Source organism: Leiobunum rupestre, chromosome 11 (assembly GCF_980474605.1).
Source record: "Leiobunum rupestre chromosome 11, qqLeiRupe1.1.hap1, whole genome shotgun sequence".
Classification (NCBI taxonomy): domain Eukaryota; kingdom Metazoa; phylum Arthropoda; class Arachnida; order Opiliones; family Sclerosomatidae; genus Leiobunum; species Leiobunum rupestre.
Genome location: NC_143394.1, coordinates 51,703,432 through 51,722,103, shown reverse-complemented (window position 1 = coordinate 51,722,103; position 18,672 = coordinate 51,703,432). Strand labels below are relative to the sequence as shown.

Genomic DNA, 18,672 nt, shown 5'->3' with positions numbered 1-18,672 from the left:
CTATTTTCTTTCAAAAAAAATTATTTGCCTGATTTTCTTTGGGGGGTCATTTTAAATTTCCGTACTTTTTTGGGGGGGGGGGGGGGGGGACCTTCTTCAAATGCCTTGGACTTTTCCCTGTCATTTTGGAATGATTTCCAAATTCCCCGACCTTTCGGAAACCTTTTAAAATTCCCTGACCTTTTGGAAACATTTTCGAATTTCCTGACTTTGGCAGGTTTTCCAGGTCGTGTGCGAACCCTGTGCCTGTATTGAGTTTGGCAATAACGAACTCATTAATAGCGTTGTCCATTTGATTGCTCGAGATGTACGGTAAAGTTTGCTTTGGTCTTTCAACATTAAGTTTCATATTAAAATGAAATGGTAAACAATAATATATAATTAAAAAAAAAAGAGACACTTTCAAAATAACCCTACAACATTGGATCTTTGAGTGGGTACTCGGACTCTGACAGTACCCGAGTCCTTCACCAAGGCCTAAATATTACTCGAAATGGACTCGAAACATAAATAAATCCCGACGAGTCCATTATTAACTCGCTCACAAATTGGCAAAATTAACTGGAAATTCCATTCACTCTGCTCTGACCGACAGATTATTTTTTTAATTTAATCACGTACGTAATTTAGGAAGTATATAATTCTATAAAATGGAACGGGGTTCGTACATAATTTCCGGGATTAAATTACCTGACATATCCAGGTCTCCCCCCCCCCTGACCAAATTGGCAAATTGTTGTAGAATAAATTAACGGTTTGAGGTGCGAAAATCTTGAAAACTATTTTCTATCAAAAAAAATTATTTGCCTGATTTTTTTTTGGGGGGGGGGGGGGGGAGGGTCATTTTAAATTTCCGTACTTTTTGGGGGGGGGGGGGGGCATCTTCAAATGCCTTGGACTTTTCCCTGTCATTTTGGAATGATTTCCAAATTCCCTGACCTTTTGGAAACATTTTCAAATTTGGTGACTTTGGCAGGTTTTCCAGGTCGTGTACGAACCCTGTATCTGCCTGTATTGAGTTTGGCAATAACGAACTCATTAATAGCGTTTTCCATTTGATTGCTCGAGATGTACGGTAAAGTTTGCTTTGGTCTTTCAACATTAAGTTTCATATTAAAATAAAATGGTTAAAAATAATATATAATTAAAAAAAAAGAGACACTTTCAAAATAACCCCATATAAACCGTACATGGAATCTCCGAATGGGTTCAAGAATCATTTGTAACAATTTTTTATAATTAAAATAAATTTTGAGTGTTCAAAAGTTCAAACCAAAGTAAAATTGGTATTAATTAAATAAATAAATAATAGCTTTATTAGGATCACCACCTCAGTTTCTCACTGATTTACAGTTGGGTCCTCTACTTTAAAGTGAATATAACCTGCAAAGAAATCTTTATGGAAGACCCCTTAAATTTTTCAAATTACCCTGTACAGTGGCGCCAAACATTTAAAAAGGCCAAGTTAAGAGCGGCCGGAGCTGCAAAAGTTGCTGTTCCACACCAAATACCCGAGGTTAAATTCCCCTTTAAGTTAATAATAAAATAAGTAACTGTCTTTTGGCATTTCGGCTGAGAATCCTAGGCCTAGGCTTAGCGGGAGCAAATGTCCACACTTTCCCTTTTTTTTTTAAATTTCAAATTGGGTGTCACTTGCTATTAACTGTAGTTATGCCTACACTTTTTTTTCATAGGTGTGCGTTTAGTTCCCAGGGAGTTACTGAACACTTCAAAATCATTCAATCTATCGAATATGAGATAGGAAATCCCATAAGTTATAAAAAAAAATTAGATTCAATTTTGCCTAATATTACAAATGGTACTATTTTTTTGAGAGCGTACTATAGTTTAATTGTAAACATATTTCTAAGAATCAACTTCGATACTAAACCTAAGCGTACATTACAAAAACTCATTCCTACTGAATTTTTTTTGTGAAATACTGATAACTTTTTTAAATTATATTATACCGATAATTATATTTGAAACTGTGGTTAACATATTTATCGAAAATGGTTTGGAGACACAAGAGGCTGAAGATGCAAAATATCGACTTATTCGAAGTTCAATTCACCACACAAATCACCACACGCCGACATATTTTTTAATTTTCATTCTTCTTGCTCCAAAATCCTTCGAGATATTATTATTTGGGAAATAATGCATGATAAGACTTTGATATCGGAAGAACTTATCTATTTTATGGCGGCAGCGTTGGCATTTCCAGGTACGAATGTGTCGAATGAATCGTTGCGCGCGAAAAAGAGTTTGATCGAGGAGTTCTTTCGAGTCTTCCGCCGAAGGAGACGTCGAACGCTTGGGAAAATTGCTGCAAAAAGCCGGTGATGACGAAACCCGATTTTGGCTCCTTAACAATGTGGACCGTAATAGGGACCATTATTCAGCTCTAGATTTCGCGGTAGTTAACGATAGAGTAACTTCGCTGATATTTCTTTTAGAAAGTGAATCGCTGGTAAATCTACAAGTCAAACACAGGCACTTGCCTCCACTATTGACAGCCATACGAGCCGGCAATTTTGAGTGCTTACACGCGGCCATACACATTGCAACAATCGAAGGAACATCCCACGCAGTCCAGACACTTCTTGACCCCGGTGCTAATTTCAAGTCTCAGATACTCCGACAATCCATTTCGAATAATCACTAATTAATCACTGCCAACGAAACTACCGACATCTTTGACGAATGGTGTCCACACTCGAGCCATTAAATAAGTTTTAAAGAATGCAGCAAGAGAAAGCGGGAAAGTACCACCAGCAAGTTATCGAGAGAGAGAGCCCAAGATGTTCTAAAAGCTACTAAAGAACCGGCAAATACCAGAATAAAAAAAAACAGTTATTAGAAATTTCCTCCGAAGTATTATTATTTTAACACTATACTATGGCTAATTACCATAATCGAAGACGCTCCTGGGAGAAGACGAATTGGTTGCAATGGGGTGAAAATCATTCTTAAGTCCGCTTGTGGTGGTGTTTACCATTGAGGATAAAATTGAACGTCGTTGAAAGGTGGTGCGACGTACCGATTCTGGATCAAGAGCTAGTATTTATTTGCCAGTATCCGATGACAGCGTCAAGCTTTGAAAACATTATGGCATCTTCTAGTTGTCCAAGAGTTTAGTCGACTGCTGGCAACTGGAATAGTTCTCTCTATCTCTCTTGATGTATTTGTTTAGCTCAATCAAGTCAGTTCTGTAGAAGAAAACAATTGGGGTTTTTTTTAATAAAAAAAAAGTCTTATTTTTCATTCGACTACATTTTACTTATTCCCAAATATGTGGATATGCACCTAAGGTATCATTGGTCTGGGGGAGATGGCAAGGAAGCTCGAAAGTGTGAGGTTTTCCCGCAAATAAGGGTAGCAGATCGTCGCACGTTCATAGATGTTGATCGCAGACTAAGAGAAAGCGGGCAAGTAATTGAGAGAGAGAGAGAGAGCCCAAGACGTTCCAGAAGTTACTAAAGAACAGGTACAAACAGATCAAAAAACAGTTATTAGAATTTTCATTTACATTGTTATTTTAACACTATAGCTAATTACCATTATATAGAAGGTGCTCCTTGGTTGCAATGGTGTGTAAATCATTCTTTAGTCTGCTTAAGAATAAAATTTAAATAACTACAGAGTAATGTTTAAGCTTTGAACCAAAACATTATGTAAGGGGATTGGGATTTTATTTTGGTATTCTGGGGGGGGGGGGGGGTGAGAATAAGCAGTTTGGGCACAATTAAACGTGACAACTTGAAAAGGTTGAACTGTGGACGAGGTGAACCAGTTGCGTGGTCAGCCAGATCTGTCATTTTTTTTAAACCCCTGCAATTTGTTTCTCTGGGGTCTTTTTACCACCATATTTTAAATACCCATCTTCAATGTAATTAATTTCGTCCGGGGCTTCCCAATAACAAATGTTTTTTCCTGAGTATTGAACATCATCTATATTGCCCTTCTAGGTTAAGCCTTGCCTAAAAAAAAAAAAATTACTACCGCCATTATGATTACTGGAAGAAGAATAATTAATTAATAATTTATTACATTTGAGATTAGAAACATTGAAGAAAATTTACTTCAAACGTTATTCAAATCCTCTTATTTACAGCTTTGGAATTTCTTTATGAGATTCTGAAAAAAATGAAGCGAATGAATATCCATACATCAACCCACATTTGCATACGTACAAATATATTCAAGGTATTTCATCGGCCACTGATATAAAAAAAACAATTCATGCATAGGTATTCACATTTACACAAATATCCAAAATAATTTCTCAGGGTTCGCACGAAATTTTTGGATTTAAATCCCTGACTTATCCAGGTTATCCCTGACTCCTTTTTAGCAATATCCCTGATTTCATGGGTAAAAGTACAAAGTGGAACAATTTTTTTTTAATATCATTAACTTAATTATATTTTACAACAAACATGCTGAGAGCATCTCTCTCCTCTCTGGGGAAAAAGTGCCAGACATGACGCCCCAAAAGAGAAGATACCCAATGATATGATGTTATTTAAATTCCTGACTCCCACCCCCACCCCTAATTTTAAAAATCCCTGACTTATCCACTCATACATAAACATATTCATAAACGCATACACGCATCCAATCACACTTACGTACGTGCATGCATTAATATATTCGAATTAAGAACTACTTACTCTCTACTCTGGTCAAATTCTTTGTCTCTTTCGGTTTTATTCCCATTCCCCTTCTTGCTGAATGTTAAGCCATCGAATGATATAAAAATGTCATTTCTGGTTTACTACTCTCCATTATACTGCGGAAACAGTAAAACCTTCACCACAGAAACGGCTTTTTCGTCAGAACACCTTAAAAATAATTAAATATATGTAAAACCAATTTGCAAATTTCTACATAAACTCACCTAGTGGTATAGAAACTCGCATTTCAATCATTTAAACGAATCTGATCTATCAAATGCTTATAACCGGTGTTATGATGGATAACGCCCCTTAAGAAATGAAGGTATCTCCAAAACTGCCTACGTTAGTTTTCTCAAACCTTGTTTTCAAGGAAGAAAAAGCTACTGGAAATTAAGAAACTGGCAAAACAATGATGAAAAAAAATTATTTGTCAATTATATAATTAAATAATTTAATTACAAGAACCAACGTGATTAAATTTTAAAAAAATGTGTCAGTCAGATATTTGACTGGAGCAGTGTGAATAGAATTGCCAGTCAAATGGCCAATTTGCGAGCGTACTTAAAAAAATTAAAATGAAATGCAAGTCTTTAAGGGAATGGTAATATGATTGTACCTCTAGCATGATTTTTTTCAATTTAATTAATACCAATTTTACTGTGGTTTGAACTTTTGAACACTCAAATTTATTTTAACTATAAAAAAAATTATTACAAATGATTCTTGAACCATATATTATTGTTAACTAATTTATTATAATATGAAACTTAATGTTGAAAGAACAAAGTACACTTTACCGTGCCTCTCCGTACAATATTAATGAGTTCGCTATTGCCAAACTCAATACAGCTAGGGTTCGCACACGACCTGGAAAACATGCCGAAGTCAGGAAATTCGAAAATGTTTCCAAAAGGTCGGGGAATTTTAAAAGGTTTCTGAAAAGTCAGGGAATTTTAAAAGGTTTCCGAAAGGTCGGGGAATTTGGAAATCATTCCAAAATGACAGGGAAAAGTCCAAGTCATTTTAAAATGGTCCCCAAAAGTAAGGTAATTTAAAATGACCCCCCAAAAAAAATTAGGCAAATAAATTTTTGAAAGAAACTATTTTTCACACCTCAAAACCATTCATTTATTCTACAAAAACGGTCACTATTTCTTTTTTTTAGGGAATCATTAAATATAATACTCTAAGCATACCTTCTGCTTTCCTTTGCAATATTCAGGTATTCCGAGGCTATAATACATAAAAATTAATTCGTTTCCTTAAAAATGCAGCATTTCAAACCTATTTAACCTATAGTACCTTTCATATTTTTCCCGTTATCAGACACCTTGGACGTCATATTAAGTTTTACCGGATACTTCGTTGTTTTATTTTCAGTGCTATTTCTCACTGAAATATAGAAAAATAAAGAACTTTATAAAGATTTATAAGAGTAAAATATCAACTATTTTAATCTCATCGGACTTTTGAGTTAAAATATAGAGTATTATAGGAAATTTCGTGAAATTATAGGAGAAAAAAAAAGGAGAGGAGTTGGCTCTTTAAAAAAATACGGTATAACGATAGGTCCTGATATTTAAAATTAAAGTTTGGTGGTAAATATAGATATATAGAGTTGTTGTAATTCATTATGAATGGAAACAAGAGGCGTAGAAACGCGAAAAACCCCAAAACAGCTATTGTGGAATCAATTTCTGACCCACTTAAACGGAAAAGTAGACCCGAAGATGACCCCACGACCAAATACGTGGACATATTTTCTATCGTAAACGATAAAGGCCAAGACGGCGATGGCCTGGGGAATATTGATTACATCGAGCCTAATTTAAATGGAAAAAACATATCGCCACCGATCGATGTATTAAAATTGGCAGGGGGTACGCTTATAAAACCACAAATTCGAAATAAAGATTTGAACGCTAAATTTGGCGATAACGGCGATGTCCCCAAGCAAATATCGTATAACATACGAGCGTATCTGGACGTGTTATTCGGGTCTTTAATGATAGAAGCTTCCAATTCGAAAAACAGCGTTAGAGCGATCCCTAATGTTGTTTCTAATATTTTAAAATATAATAACATTTATTTTAAAAAGGTTAGTATGTCGAACACATGGATGGAGTTACCAGAACCATTGTGGTACGAACACGATATAGCTAATAGCTGGTTACATATATATCTTAACGAGGCAATGTTCGACAGTTTCTGTTTAAAAAATTTCGAACGACCGGTGGTTATCGCATCGGGAACTGTCCCTATAGAAAATTATAACCCATTCGAACAACATCCGAATATACCACCTATAGATTCGGCCATGATAAATTGCGGTATAATTTGTGACCACGTCGCCCAACATATTATATCGGACGTATTGAGCGACGAAGTTAAACCGGAGGCAGCAGACATACACGAAAAATATACCGAAATTGGAACGACTCTACATTCAATGTTTAACATAACAATCATACAATCGGCGCTTAAGAAAAACGAGTGTTCAAATTATTGTACCATACTAAACAGTGGCAATGGCCAAGGTGGTGGACAAAGCACGTTCAATAACCGATCCCATTCGATAGATCATACTATCGATTTGACAAATTACTCCGTCGCAAACCAAAATAGTACAATGCAATATGGTTTATTAAATTAGTAAAGTTCCCAATTTCATTATATTATACTTGGATGAATCACTAAAAAAATTAACTAGTAGTCGATTTCAAGCTTCGTATATTTTAACTAATTCAACTTCTGTATCAAGTTTACCATATAGCGATAACGAATAATGAAGATTGTCACTGTGTATTATAATTTCAACTGTGATAAAGTGACAAGTTAACTAGAATTAACTTGAGCGTTCCTATTCAAAATTTGAAATATTTGATTACAAAATTAATAAAATACTTTATAAAATATTAAAAGGTTTCGTTATTTAAACAAAAAACACCTAAAAAAACGTTATTTACACTATAAATGAATAGGTTAAAAATAAAATCAATTTAAATAAAAAAAAACATGATTTAAATCGAAAAAATAGATTTATTTGGTTTTTTGAAAAAAAATCAAAAAATTTGGCAACCCTGAGTCTGTTTGACACATTGGTACTATGTCGTTTCTGGTTGAGATGGATATTCAGAGAGGGCAACGTTACTTTCACTAGCATTGCCTTCCAAGTCTGTTACTGATGTCGGAATGTCAACTGTTTTTGACGCGGTGTCCGTCAAATATTGATCGAAATAAGTTGTGTTTACTGCCTGGAATTCTGGTACTGATTCGCTGATTGAAATATTTCTTCACCTTCTGGTTGGTAATCATTCGCGACGGACAACGCGTGTGTTCCAGAATATTGGTCAGCGGGGATGAAATTTCAAAATCAATAAAATTAATCTAGGTCCTACAATAAGCCTCCGAAATTTAAGCTTCACCTTTTTTTTTTCTTAAATACCTCGTAAAATCGAGATACTACAGAATTAAAACGACTTAAAACTGTCTAACGAACTAATAATAAAGACAGACCGAAATAAAATTAAAATGAGAATAAATACGGACCCACGATGTAACTAATTATAAAGACCGGCCGAACTAAAATAAAAATGAGAAATAAAAAACGGGACCCACGATGTAACGTCTTTCCCGCCAGCTAAATCGTCCTAGGAAATATTGGATGAAATTTCAAAATCAATAAAATTAATCTGGGTCCTACAATAAGCCTCCGAAATTTAAGCTTCACCTTTTTTTTTTCTTAAATACCTCGTAAAATCGAGATACTACAGAATTAAAACGACTTAAAACTGTCTAACGAACTAATAATAAAGACAGACCGAAATAAAATTAAAATGAGAATAAATACGGACCCACGATGTAACTAATTATAAAGACCGGCCGAACTAAAATAAAAATGAGAAATAAAAAACGGGACCCACGATGTAACGTCTTTCCCGCCAGCTAAATCGTCCTAGGAAATATTGGATGAAATTTCAAAATCAATAAAATTAATCTGGGTCCTACAATAAGCCTCCGAAATTTAAGCTTCACCTTTTTTTTTTCTTAAATACCTCGTAAAATCGAGATACTACAGAATTAAAACGACTTAAAACTGTCTAACGAACTAATAATAAAGACAGACCGAAATAAAATTAAAATGAGAATAAATACGGACCCACGATGTAACTAATTATAAAGACCGGCCGAACTAAAATAAAAATGAGAAATAAAAAACGGGACCCACGATGTAACGTCTTTCCCGCCAGCTAAATCGTCCTAGGAAATATTGGATGAAATTTCAAAATCAATAAAATTAATCTGGGTCCTACAATAAGCCTCCGAAATTTAAGCTTCACCTTTTTTTTTTCTTAAATACCTCGTAAAATCGAGATACTACAGAATTAAAACGACTGAAACTGTCTAACGAACTAATAATAAAGACAGACCGAAATAAAATTAAAATGAGAATAAATACGGACCCACGATGTAACTAATTATAAAGACCGGCCGAAATAAAATAAAAATGAGAAATAAAAAACGGGACCCACGATGTAACGTCTTTCCCGCCAGCTAAATCGTCCTAGGAAATATTGGATGAAATTTCAAAATCAATAAAATTAATCTGGGTCCTACAATAAGCCTCCGAAATTTAAGCTTCACCTTTTTTTTTTCTTAAATACCTCGTAAAATCGAACGAAAGTCGTTTCAACTATCCTTATAAATCCGAGAGGTTGCAAATTTGCAAATTCGAAAATATTTCTAAGTCTCGTTGGAAAGAAATTTCAAAAAGCCGAATATTCGACTATGTCCGGAACGAAAGTCGTTTAAACTATCCTTATAAATCCGAGAGGTTACAAATTTGCAAATTCGAAAATATTTCTAAGTCTCGTTGGAAAGAAATTTCAAAAAGCCGAATATTCGACTAATTCCGGAACGAAAGTCGTTTAAACTATCCTTATAAATCCGAGAGGTTGCAAATTTGCAAATTCGAAAATATTTCTAAGTCTCGTTGGAAAGAAATTTCATAAAGCCGAATATTCGACTATGTCCGGAACGAAAGTCGTTTAAACTATCCTTATAAATCCGAGAGGTTGCAAATTTGCAAATTCGAAAATATTTCTAAGTCTCGTTGGAAAGAAATTTCAAAAAGCCGAATATTCGACTATGTCCGGAACGAAAGTCGTTTAAACTATCCTTATAAATCCGAGAGGTTGCAAATTTGCAAATTCGAAAATATTTCTAAGTCTCGTTGGAAAGAAATTTCAAAAAGCCGAATATTCGACTATGTCCGGAACGAAAGTCGTTTAAACTATCCTTATAAATCTGAGAGGTTACAAATTTGCAAATTCGAAAATATTTCTAAGTCTCGTTGGAAAGAAATTTCAAAAAGCCGAATATTCGACTAATTCCGGAACGAAAGTCGTTTAAACTATCCTTATAAATCCGAGAGGTTGCAAATTTGCAAATTCGAAAATATTTCTAAGTCTCGTTGGAAAGAAATTTCAAAAAGCCGAATATTCGACTATGTCCGGAACGAAAGTCGTTTAAACTATCCTTATAAATCCGAGAGGTTGCAAATTTGCAAATTCGAAAATATTTCTAAGTCTCGTTGGAAAGAAATTTCAAAAAGCCGAATATTCGACTATGTCCGGAACGAAAGTCGTTTAAACTATCCTTATAAATCCGAGAGGTTACAAATTTGCAAATTCGAAAATATTTCTAAGTCTCGTTGGAAAGAAATTTCAAAAAGCCGAATATTCGACTAATTCCGGAACGAAAGTCGTTTAAACTATCCTTATAAATCCGAGAGGTTGCAAATTTGCAAATTCGAAAATATTTCTAAGTCTCGTTGGAAAGAAATTTCATAAAGCCGAATATTCGACTATGTCCGGAACGAAAGTCGTTTAAACTATCCTTATAAATCCGAGAGGTTACAAATTTGCAAATTCGAAAATATTTCTAAGTCTCGTTGGAAAGAAATTTCATAAAGCCGAATATTCGACTATGTCCGGAACGAAAGTCGTTTAAACTATCCTTATAAATCCGAGAGGTTGCAAATTTGCAAATTCGAAAATATTTCTAAGTCTCGTTGGAAAGAAATTTCATAAAGCCGAATATTCGACTATGTCCGGAACGAAAGTCGTTTAAACTATCCTTATAAATCCGAGAGGTTACAAATTTGCAAATTCGAAAATATTTCTAAGTCTCGTTGGAAAGAAATTTCAAAAAGCCGAATATTCGACTAATTCCGGAACGAAAGTCGTTTAAACTATCCTTATAAATCCGAGAGGTTGCAAATTTGCAAATTCGAAAATATTTCTAAGTCTCGTTGGAAAGAAATTTCAAAAAGCCGAATATTCGACTATGTCCGGAACGAAAGTCGTTTAAACTATCCTTATAAATCCGAGAGGTTGCAAATTTGCAAATTCGAAAATATTTCTAAGTCTCGTTGGAAAGAAATTTCAAAAAGCCGAATATTCGACTAATTCCGGAACGAAAGTCGTTTAAACTATCCTTATAAATCCGAGAGGTTACAAATTTGCAAATTCGAAAATATTTCTAAGTCTCGTTGGAAAGAAATTTCAAAAAGCCGAATATTCGACTAATTCCGGAACGAAAGTCGTTTAAACTATCCTTATAAATCCGAGAGGTTGCAAATTTGCAAATTCGAAAATATTTCTAAGTCTCGTTGGAAAGAAATTTCATAAAGCCGAATATTCGACTATGTCCGGAACGAAAGTCGTTTAAACTATCCTTATAAATCCGAGAGGTTACAAATTTGCAAATTCGAAAATATTTCTAAGTCTCGTTGGAAAGAAATTTCATAAAGCCGAATATTCGACTATGTCCGGAACGAAAGTCGTTTAAACTATCCTTATAAATCCGAGAGGTTACAAATTTGCAAATTCGAAAATATTTCTAAGTCTCGTTGGAAAGAAATTTCATAAAGCCGAATATTCGACTATGTCCGGAACGAAAGTCGTTTAAACTATCCTTATAAATCCGAGAGGTTGCAAATTTGCAAATTCGAAAATATTTCTAAGTCTCGTTGGAAAGAAATTTCAAAAAGCCGAATATTCGACTAATTCCGGAACGAAAGTCGTTTAAACTATCCTTATAAATCCGAGAGGTTACAAATTTGCAAATTCGAAAATATTTCTAAGTCTCGTTGGAAAGAAATTTCAAAAAGCCGAATATTCGACTAATTCCGGAACGAAAGTCGTTTAAACTATCCTTATAAATCCGAGAGGTTGCAAATTTGCAAATTCGAAAATATTTCTAAGTCTCGTTGGAAAGAAATTTCATAAAGCCGAATATTCGACTATGTCCGGAACGAAAGTCGTTTAAACTATCCTTATAAATCCGAGAGGTTACAAATTTGCAAATTCGAAAATATTTCTAAGTCTCGTTGGAAAGAAATTTCATAAAGCCGAATATTCGACTATGTCCGGAACGAAAGTCGTTTAAACTATCCTTATAAATCCGAGAGGTTGCAAATTTGCAAATTCGAAAATATTTCTAAGTCTCGTTGGAAAGAAATTTCATAAAGCCGAATATTCGACTATGTCCGGAACGAAAGTCGTTTAAACTATCCTTATAAATCCGAGAGGTTGCAAATTTGCAAATTCGAAAATATTTCTAAGTCTCGTTGGAAAGAAATTTCAAAAAGCCGAATATTCGACTATGTCCGGAACGAAAGTCGTTTAAACTATCCTTATAAATCCGAGAGGTTGCAAATTTGCAAATTCGAAAATACCCGGTAAAACACGATAAGCTAAAATCCGTAAATCTAGTTCGTTTCCCAGCTAAGCAACTAAGTTATACTTACATTTTCTAGTTGAATCGCTGTATTGTAGTTCGAAATGAATTGATTGAAATGAAAGCTCTATTCAATGGGAGTATTCTTCGCACTTTCCTAGGAAAGTTGTGACACGCCTTCTTGAGATTTCATTGGGCGCGAAATCACATGTCGCAATACGTCCCTGTTGACGAAATGCGCCATCTGATTTCACGCCCAATGAAGAACGTGGAAAGGAAGAAGGCGTGTCGCAACTTTCCAATGAAAGTCCGCGGAATACCGCCGATCATCATGTCTGATTTCTACCCCCATCACCTTCCCACTCACAATTCCAACCCATGATCATCACCGTGGGAAAAGCTGGCGGATGTTTAACTTTATTAATTTTTCTAGTTCAATAACAACGCTTTTTCGGCTAGACTTTAATAGGCGCTTTAATAAAACATCCTTCCGACAAGTGAGGATTGTTTATAGGATTGGAGGATGTTTGGCTTGGTTTGTGAAATTTTTCCATTTCAGACACAACACCTCGGAATATAAATTCATATGCGAGTCATTCCGTGTGAAATCGACCACACGGAAAAATGCCTAATTTTTAATTTTAATAATATTTTTTCTACAAATACATTAGGTTAAGACAGCGGTTCCCAAAAGGTGTTCCGCGGAATTACCCTGGGGTTCCGAGAATTCGCAGCCCGGCCATCTTTGTTTGCGTCAAGAGTCTTTAAAGATAATTAAAAAAAATTAGTTGGGGCAAAACAAAATTGGGAACCGCTGGGTTAAGAAACTAAGTTTCTCAAACTTTGAGTCTCGACAAAATTTGTTTTTTCGAAATATAATTTTTATCCAAAAATTGAAATTTTTGGCTTTTCAATACGAAATTTTGAATATATTCAAATATATTTTGAACCAATTCACCGAAATTAATGAAACTGCACATTTTTAGGCATAAAAGAAGTGCTGAACCTGAATCTGAAACCTAAATTTAAAATATTTTTGTTTTTAATATTTGAATATTCGGGGGGGGGGTCATGGTTGGTCGCGATTTGCGACGCGTACTCCACCTTCAAATAATCTGATTTTTTTATATTTTTCTTATAATGGGGTAAGAAGTCTTTTAAAAATATAATTGGAAGGTATTATTTTTTAAACGCGAGAAAAAAATAAAAACGTGTTTTTAAAAAAAAATCAATTTTATCGATATTTGAATATTCGCGGGTCACGGTTGGCCGTGATTTACGACTTGAACACCACCTTCGAAAAAAAATATATTCTGTTTACCTTACCAGTTTATAAAAATAATTTATATTAATATATCAAATTCTTAAAACCTGGTGAATTGACAACGTCATACCGCTGGCCAAGAAGAAAAGACTTATGTTGGATTCCAGATTGCAACATTCTTTGTCACGTAGAATGTCCAACAACTCCTAACAGAAAGAAAATCAAGTTTGAAAAAAAAAGATTTAAATAAAGTGGGAAAGCTATTTTCAAAATACGATCCACATAACGTTGTTTAAAATATAACTATCACTTTCTTACTTAAGTAATTTAACTTTATTTCTTTTTAAAAATTGTCTTAGTGGGCTTTCAATTATTATTAACTTCACATTTACCATAAATTGTTCTAGAGTTTGTTGGCTTACTTTAATATTTTAAAAGGTGTTCATGTTGCAACACGAGGTGAATTATTGAAACCTGTATATTCATAAACCAAAAATGTACTTTTATAAACTGCTTAGGTAAACAGAAAGAGTAAATTTACTTTAAAAAAGGTGTCGACGTAAAATTGAATTTTTGTAATTTTTTTTAAAGGTCCTAACTTTTCCTAGACCTTTTGGGCCTATTTTTTAAATTCCACGACCTTCTCCTGACTTCTTAGCCTTTTTTCTTAAAGTTCTCAACTTTTTCCTGGTTTTTGTTTATCACTCCGACAAAAAAAGATATTTGGGTAGTGCATGCTTGTTTTTTTTTTTCATGGTCTTGCATTGAAAAATATGCCTATTACCAGGATTTTACTCCTGCTATTACTGAACGAATCGACATTATTTGTTTGTTTTTGCGTATGCTGAACAACTGTTCAATTGAAACTTTTTTGCCTTCCGCCTACCGGTTAAATCGTTGCCTACGTTATAATAAAGGCCCGTGCGCGGGTGATATTTTTATTTCTTTTCTGGTATTTTACTTCGCCAAATAAATCCGCTAGGTTTGCTCGTAGCTGGACCGTTGCCTAGGAAACGGATCCCCATAGATTGAATGTAACAAATGTGGCGATGTACCGGGGAGTGGACTGCTCGCTGAGCTAGGATGTAATTAACGTTTCAACATCAATAAAGAAATTTTATTTACCAAGAAATATGAAAAAAAGAAAGGTAATAACTTCTTATATTTCATAAATATAAATTTTTTCAACAACAATAGTTTTACTTATTGGTTATAAATGTATATAAAGTTCAGCCTAACAGTGATCACAGATAAATCTATTCCATATTGACTAGTAGATTTCATTGTCGTGATAACTAACTAATTAATTATTTGTGTTGTAGGTGAAACATAAAAATGGTTGTCTATTCTATACTTAACTGTAATGAAAGTGAAAGGCAAAGAAGCAGGAAACGCAAGAGTCAAGGTGAAACCACTTATTTGTAATTGCGGGGATGTAAACCTACCCAAATTACTGTTAGAAAAGTTTTTAAGGCCTTTACTATATAATTACGCAAGAGATGTGAGTGATACATTGCACATTAAGAAACCTTTGAACTACGTACCATTATCAAGAAAGGTACATAAAGTTTAACCGCTACTAATATTGAATCAACAATGTATTTTCCTATTATTTAACAGTGTACATTAAAAACCCTTCAAAAGTTAAAAAATGTATTATTTATTTACCCTCATACACAATAATTTTATTAATGTCCCCAGTTTCCATACAAAATCCAAAATAAACTTTATGGAAATCCCTAACCACGTCCAACTTTCTGCGCCATCTCTCGTGATAAAGTAGAAAATAAACAAGACGTCGCGTCTTTAAAAAATACCCCCCTTGTTGGGGAGCGCGCACGGGCCTTTGCAACGGTTAAATAAAATATTTTTTTTTCAAAACCGTGAAATCTCATCAGATTGTTCTGAAATTTAAATTTAAAAATTTCTGGATTAAATAGTTTTTCAGAAAATTACCTGGGCCGATCAAATCGGAAAAACCCCCTGTACAATAGAAACATGGCTACACCGGTTAAGAATTTAATTGGTACTTGAAAAAATAGGAATTTATAGGAGTATATTGAAATTATAGGAATTTATAGGAACTCTGGGAGCCCAACCGTTGAGGGCATAGAAATCTCATAGGTAACTAGAATGCTGCCGTGTAACTCGCAAATGGACCAAACGCCGTGGCAGACGATAGCCAGATCTCAGCCAATCAGAGCTCAAAGAGTGGTTCTGCCAAGAATTTTATGTCACCAGAGAGAATGACGTCACCTCGCTCCCGCGATAGTAGCGGAACCAAGGAGGTTAAAATAGGAACAATTTTGAGAAAATAGGAAATTATATGAGCATATTGAAAATATAGGAATTTATAGGAACTCTGGGAGCGCCGCATTTTCGTAGCGCCAGAGAGCTACTAACCCCTGGAAGTAGGCTGCAACCAGCGCAAAACCAAGCAAATCGGCGTTTGACAAGTCGGCGCGTTAGAACGATACATTTAATAACTAAGCGGAAACTATACAATCATGGAAATAATACACCTAGCTTTATTACTTATAGTTGGGCTTATAATATTAATTTTGATCGTTTTGAAAAAGGTCCGAAATATAAAGACGCCCATACCAGATATTAAATTTCCAGGCTCACAAAGCGAAATAATTAAACAAGATTGCAATCTGGCGATGGTATACAGCGTAGAAGACACGCAATGCGACATGATTTGTAAAAATACGAGTCCTTTTATAACTCACAATGGCGCGTGTGTAAATCTATTGGCTTTCAACAGAGAAACAGTTGAAAATAACTGCGACCCTAAAAAAGGCGTTTTGGCGTATTTATTGGGTAACCCGCAATTTGGGAAAACTAAGATGATATGTCTTAGTATAGATTTGGGGATCCAACCGGATAATCCAGATGGGCAAAATAATATTTGTGTCGAGGGATCTATCGATATAGATTATATAAAATCATTTCCTCAAGTCGAAAATTGTACATGCGCAAATAATCAAATACTTTCGATATTACCAAATACAAGCGCGGTACGAAAACGTGGACTATGTGTAAAAAATCAACTGTATGACGTATTTAAGCATAACCATTTAATATTTGATCCAACTGACGTATAATTTGGGTAGTGCAGGCATGTTTTTTTTCCATGAGCTTACATCTTATCGAACAATCCGGCCAAGGCCATCATATTAGTTGCCCATCGATGGGGTTAGAATAATTTTTCTCTAGGCCTTGGCGCGTGCCAAAAGGGTTAAACATATAGCGTCAGACGTAAACTTCTTTATTTGCATTCTAAGTTTGAGCTCCGTATCTCAAATCCCATAGGAACTACGAAGAAAATTCGCGTACGCTCTCTAACCCTTGGCGCGGGTTAAAAGAGTTAAACGTAGGCATTATGTTCCAAAACGCCCAAAAAAAACGGCAAAAATTCCCCATCGAATATCTTAAAAATATTTTTGCATATTATGAATCAGTGTAAAATCAGATTGCACCCACATAAAGTTTCAATTCACCGCGAACCCCCTAAAACCGTTTCTTTCTTTCCCTGTAGTTTCTTTTACAACAAGTCCGAATTGAGGGTTGCCAATTATCTTATTCGGAGTATTTCTCCTTTTTGTGTTATATTTTTAGAAATAGCTTCAAGTTATGTGTGATACATGCCTGGCGTCTCGGTGGCGCCAGGCTTGACATAATTGCATACCTTGATTTTTTGGGGACCAAACCAGGATGTTCGCGGCTTTTGGCCAGATCTGGTTTGGGACCCCCTTTATTCCACAAGGTCGAAGACACTCTCTAAGTTGTCCCGGGTCGGCCTTTAAAAAATGCGAAGTTGCTGTGGTGAGAATCAGTGAAGCCGCGAGATTCTCGACCGCGAAGTGCGGGTACCGTTACGGTCTCGCGGAACTAGAGAAGTTCTCGGTCAGCAATTTTTCCCACGTAGGCACTACAATTTGGTGCCCCTCTTGCCCACCAATTTTTAATATATTTACTTTGACCATAAGTAACATAATCAACATAAGTATGACACTACCTATTTACCTAATGCGTTTTTTAAATAATGGTCTGTTTCGCCATTGTAAATTATTACGCGACTAAAGACTAATAACTCTCGGCTTATTCCTCTTATTCTTTGCAAATCGCCGAGTGATACAGCCAAGGCCCATTCAAAATTGAAATGCTTTCAAAAATGTAAATAATGCTAACTATGTATGAAAATATTTATGCATTATTATATAAGGAGATAAAAATAACTATTATAAACATTAGCTAGTTATTTTCGAATTTCAAACATGCGTTTTCGCTGGTAACCATCTGAAACTACACTACTACTATAACTAACAACGTTACTTTGTCAACAGGGTCAGTACAGAAATTTCTGGTGGTTGTAGGGGATGAGCTGAGAAATAAGCAGGTTTTTGTCGCGTTTCTCTGCGACGAGTTTAAAGAGCGCTTCAAAGTTTAACCTACTACCCCCTGGAAGTAGGCTGCTGTAAGCACGCACCCACGAAGCAGGAAAAAAACTATTTCGGGGCTTATTACCTACCAATTCGAAACTATCACGAGATTAAACGGCATCGCTAGTCATTAGGGTGGACTCAAAATATTGTTTAATAGATCCAGATTGGCTCTTAATTAGAGTATCTTCCATTTTGCTTTTTCTCCGCTTTTGGAAACCAAATGGGGTTTTTCTCAAACTCATTTTAAACTAGGTTGTATCAACCGAGGTCTCAAAATTAATTTAATCTTACACTATTTTGCAATCTTTATATATGATTCAACTATGATCGCGAGTTCTAAATTGCTGCTTTATCGTACGAAAACAGACTGGAAAATGAAGATATATGAAAAATTGAAAATGGTAAAGGATTTTTGAAATAGGCTCTACAAACCTAAAAAACTGACTTAACAAAGAGAAAGTGAGTCACCCTTTTTTTTCTTTGAAATAATACACATCTCTGCCACTGACGGTCATTTCAAAATAGTCGTCAAAAT

The 18,672-nt window shown here is 34.9% G+C and overlaps 1 protein-coding gene across 16 annotated transcripts in view; it reads right to left on the bottom strand.

Moving 5' to 3' along the window:
• Positions 1-828: 828 nt before the first annotated feature.
• LOC149923255 (uncharacterized) overlaps positions 829-18,672 on the bottom strand; it is a 29,275-nt gene continuing 11,431 nt past the window's right edge. Inside the window, exons 4-14 of one of the 16 annotated variants that reach the window (XR_016477152.1) lie at positions 13,820-13,895; positions 5,985-6,074; positions 5,879-5,915; positions 5,480-5,617; positions 4,904-5,040; positions 4,677-4,847; positions 4,054-4,140; positions 3,562-3,983; positions 3,277-3,479; positions 2,914-3,212; positions 829-2,819 (exon numbers count right to left, since the gene is read on the bottom strand). Coding sequence is in view for 8 of the 16 variants with exons in the window: in XM_090162561.1 (XP_090018687.1) it covers positions 5,035-5,080; positions 5,480-5,617; positions 5,879-5,915; positions 5,985-6,074; positions 13,820-13,895 (387 nt within the window). In the remaining 8 variants the exon portion in view is untranslated. The other 15 variants (XR_016477153.1, XR_016477149.1, XR_016477150.1 and 12 more) reach the window with 15 other exon arrangements.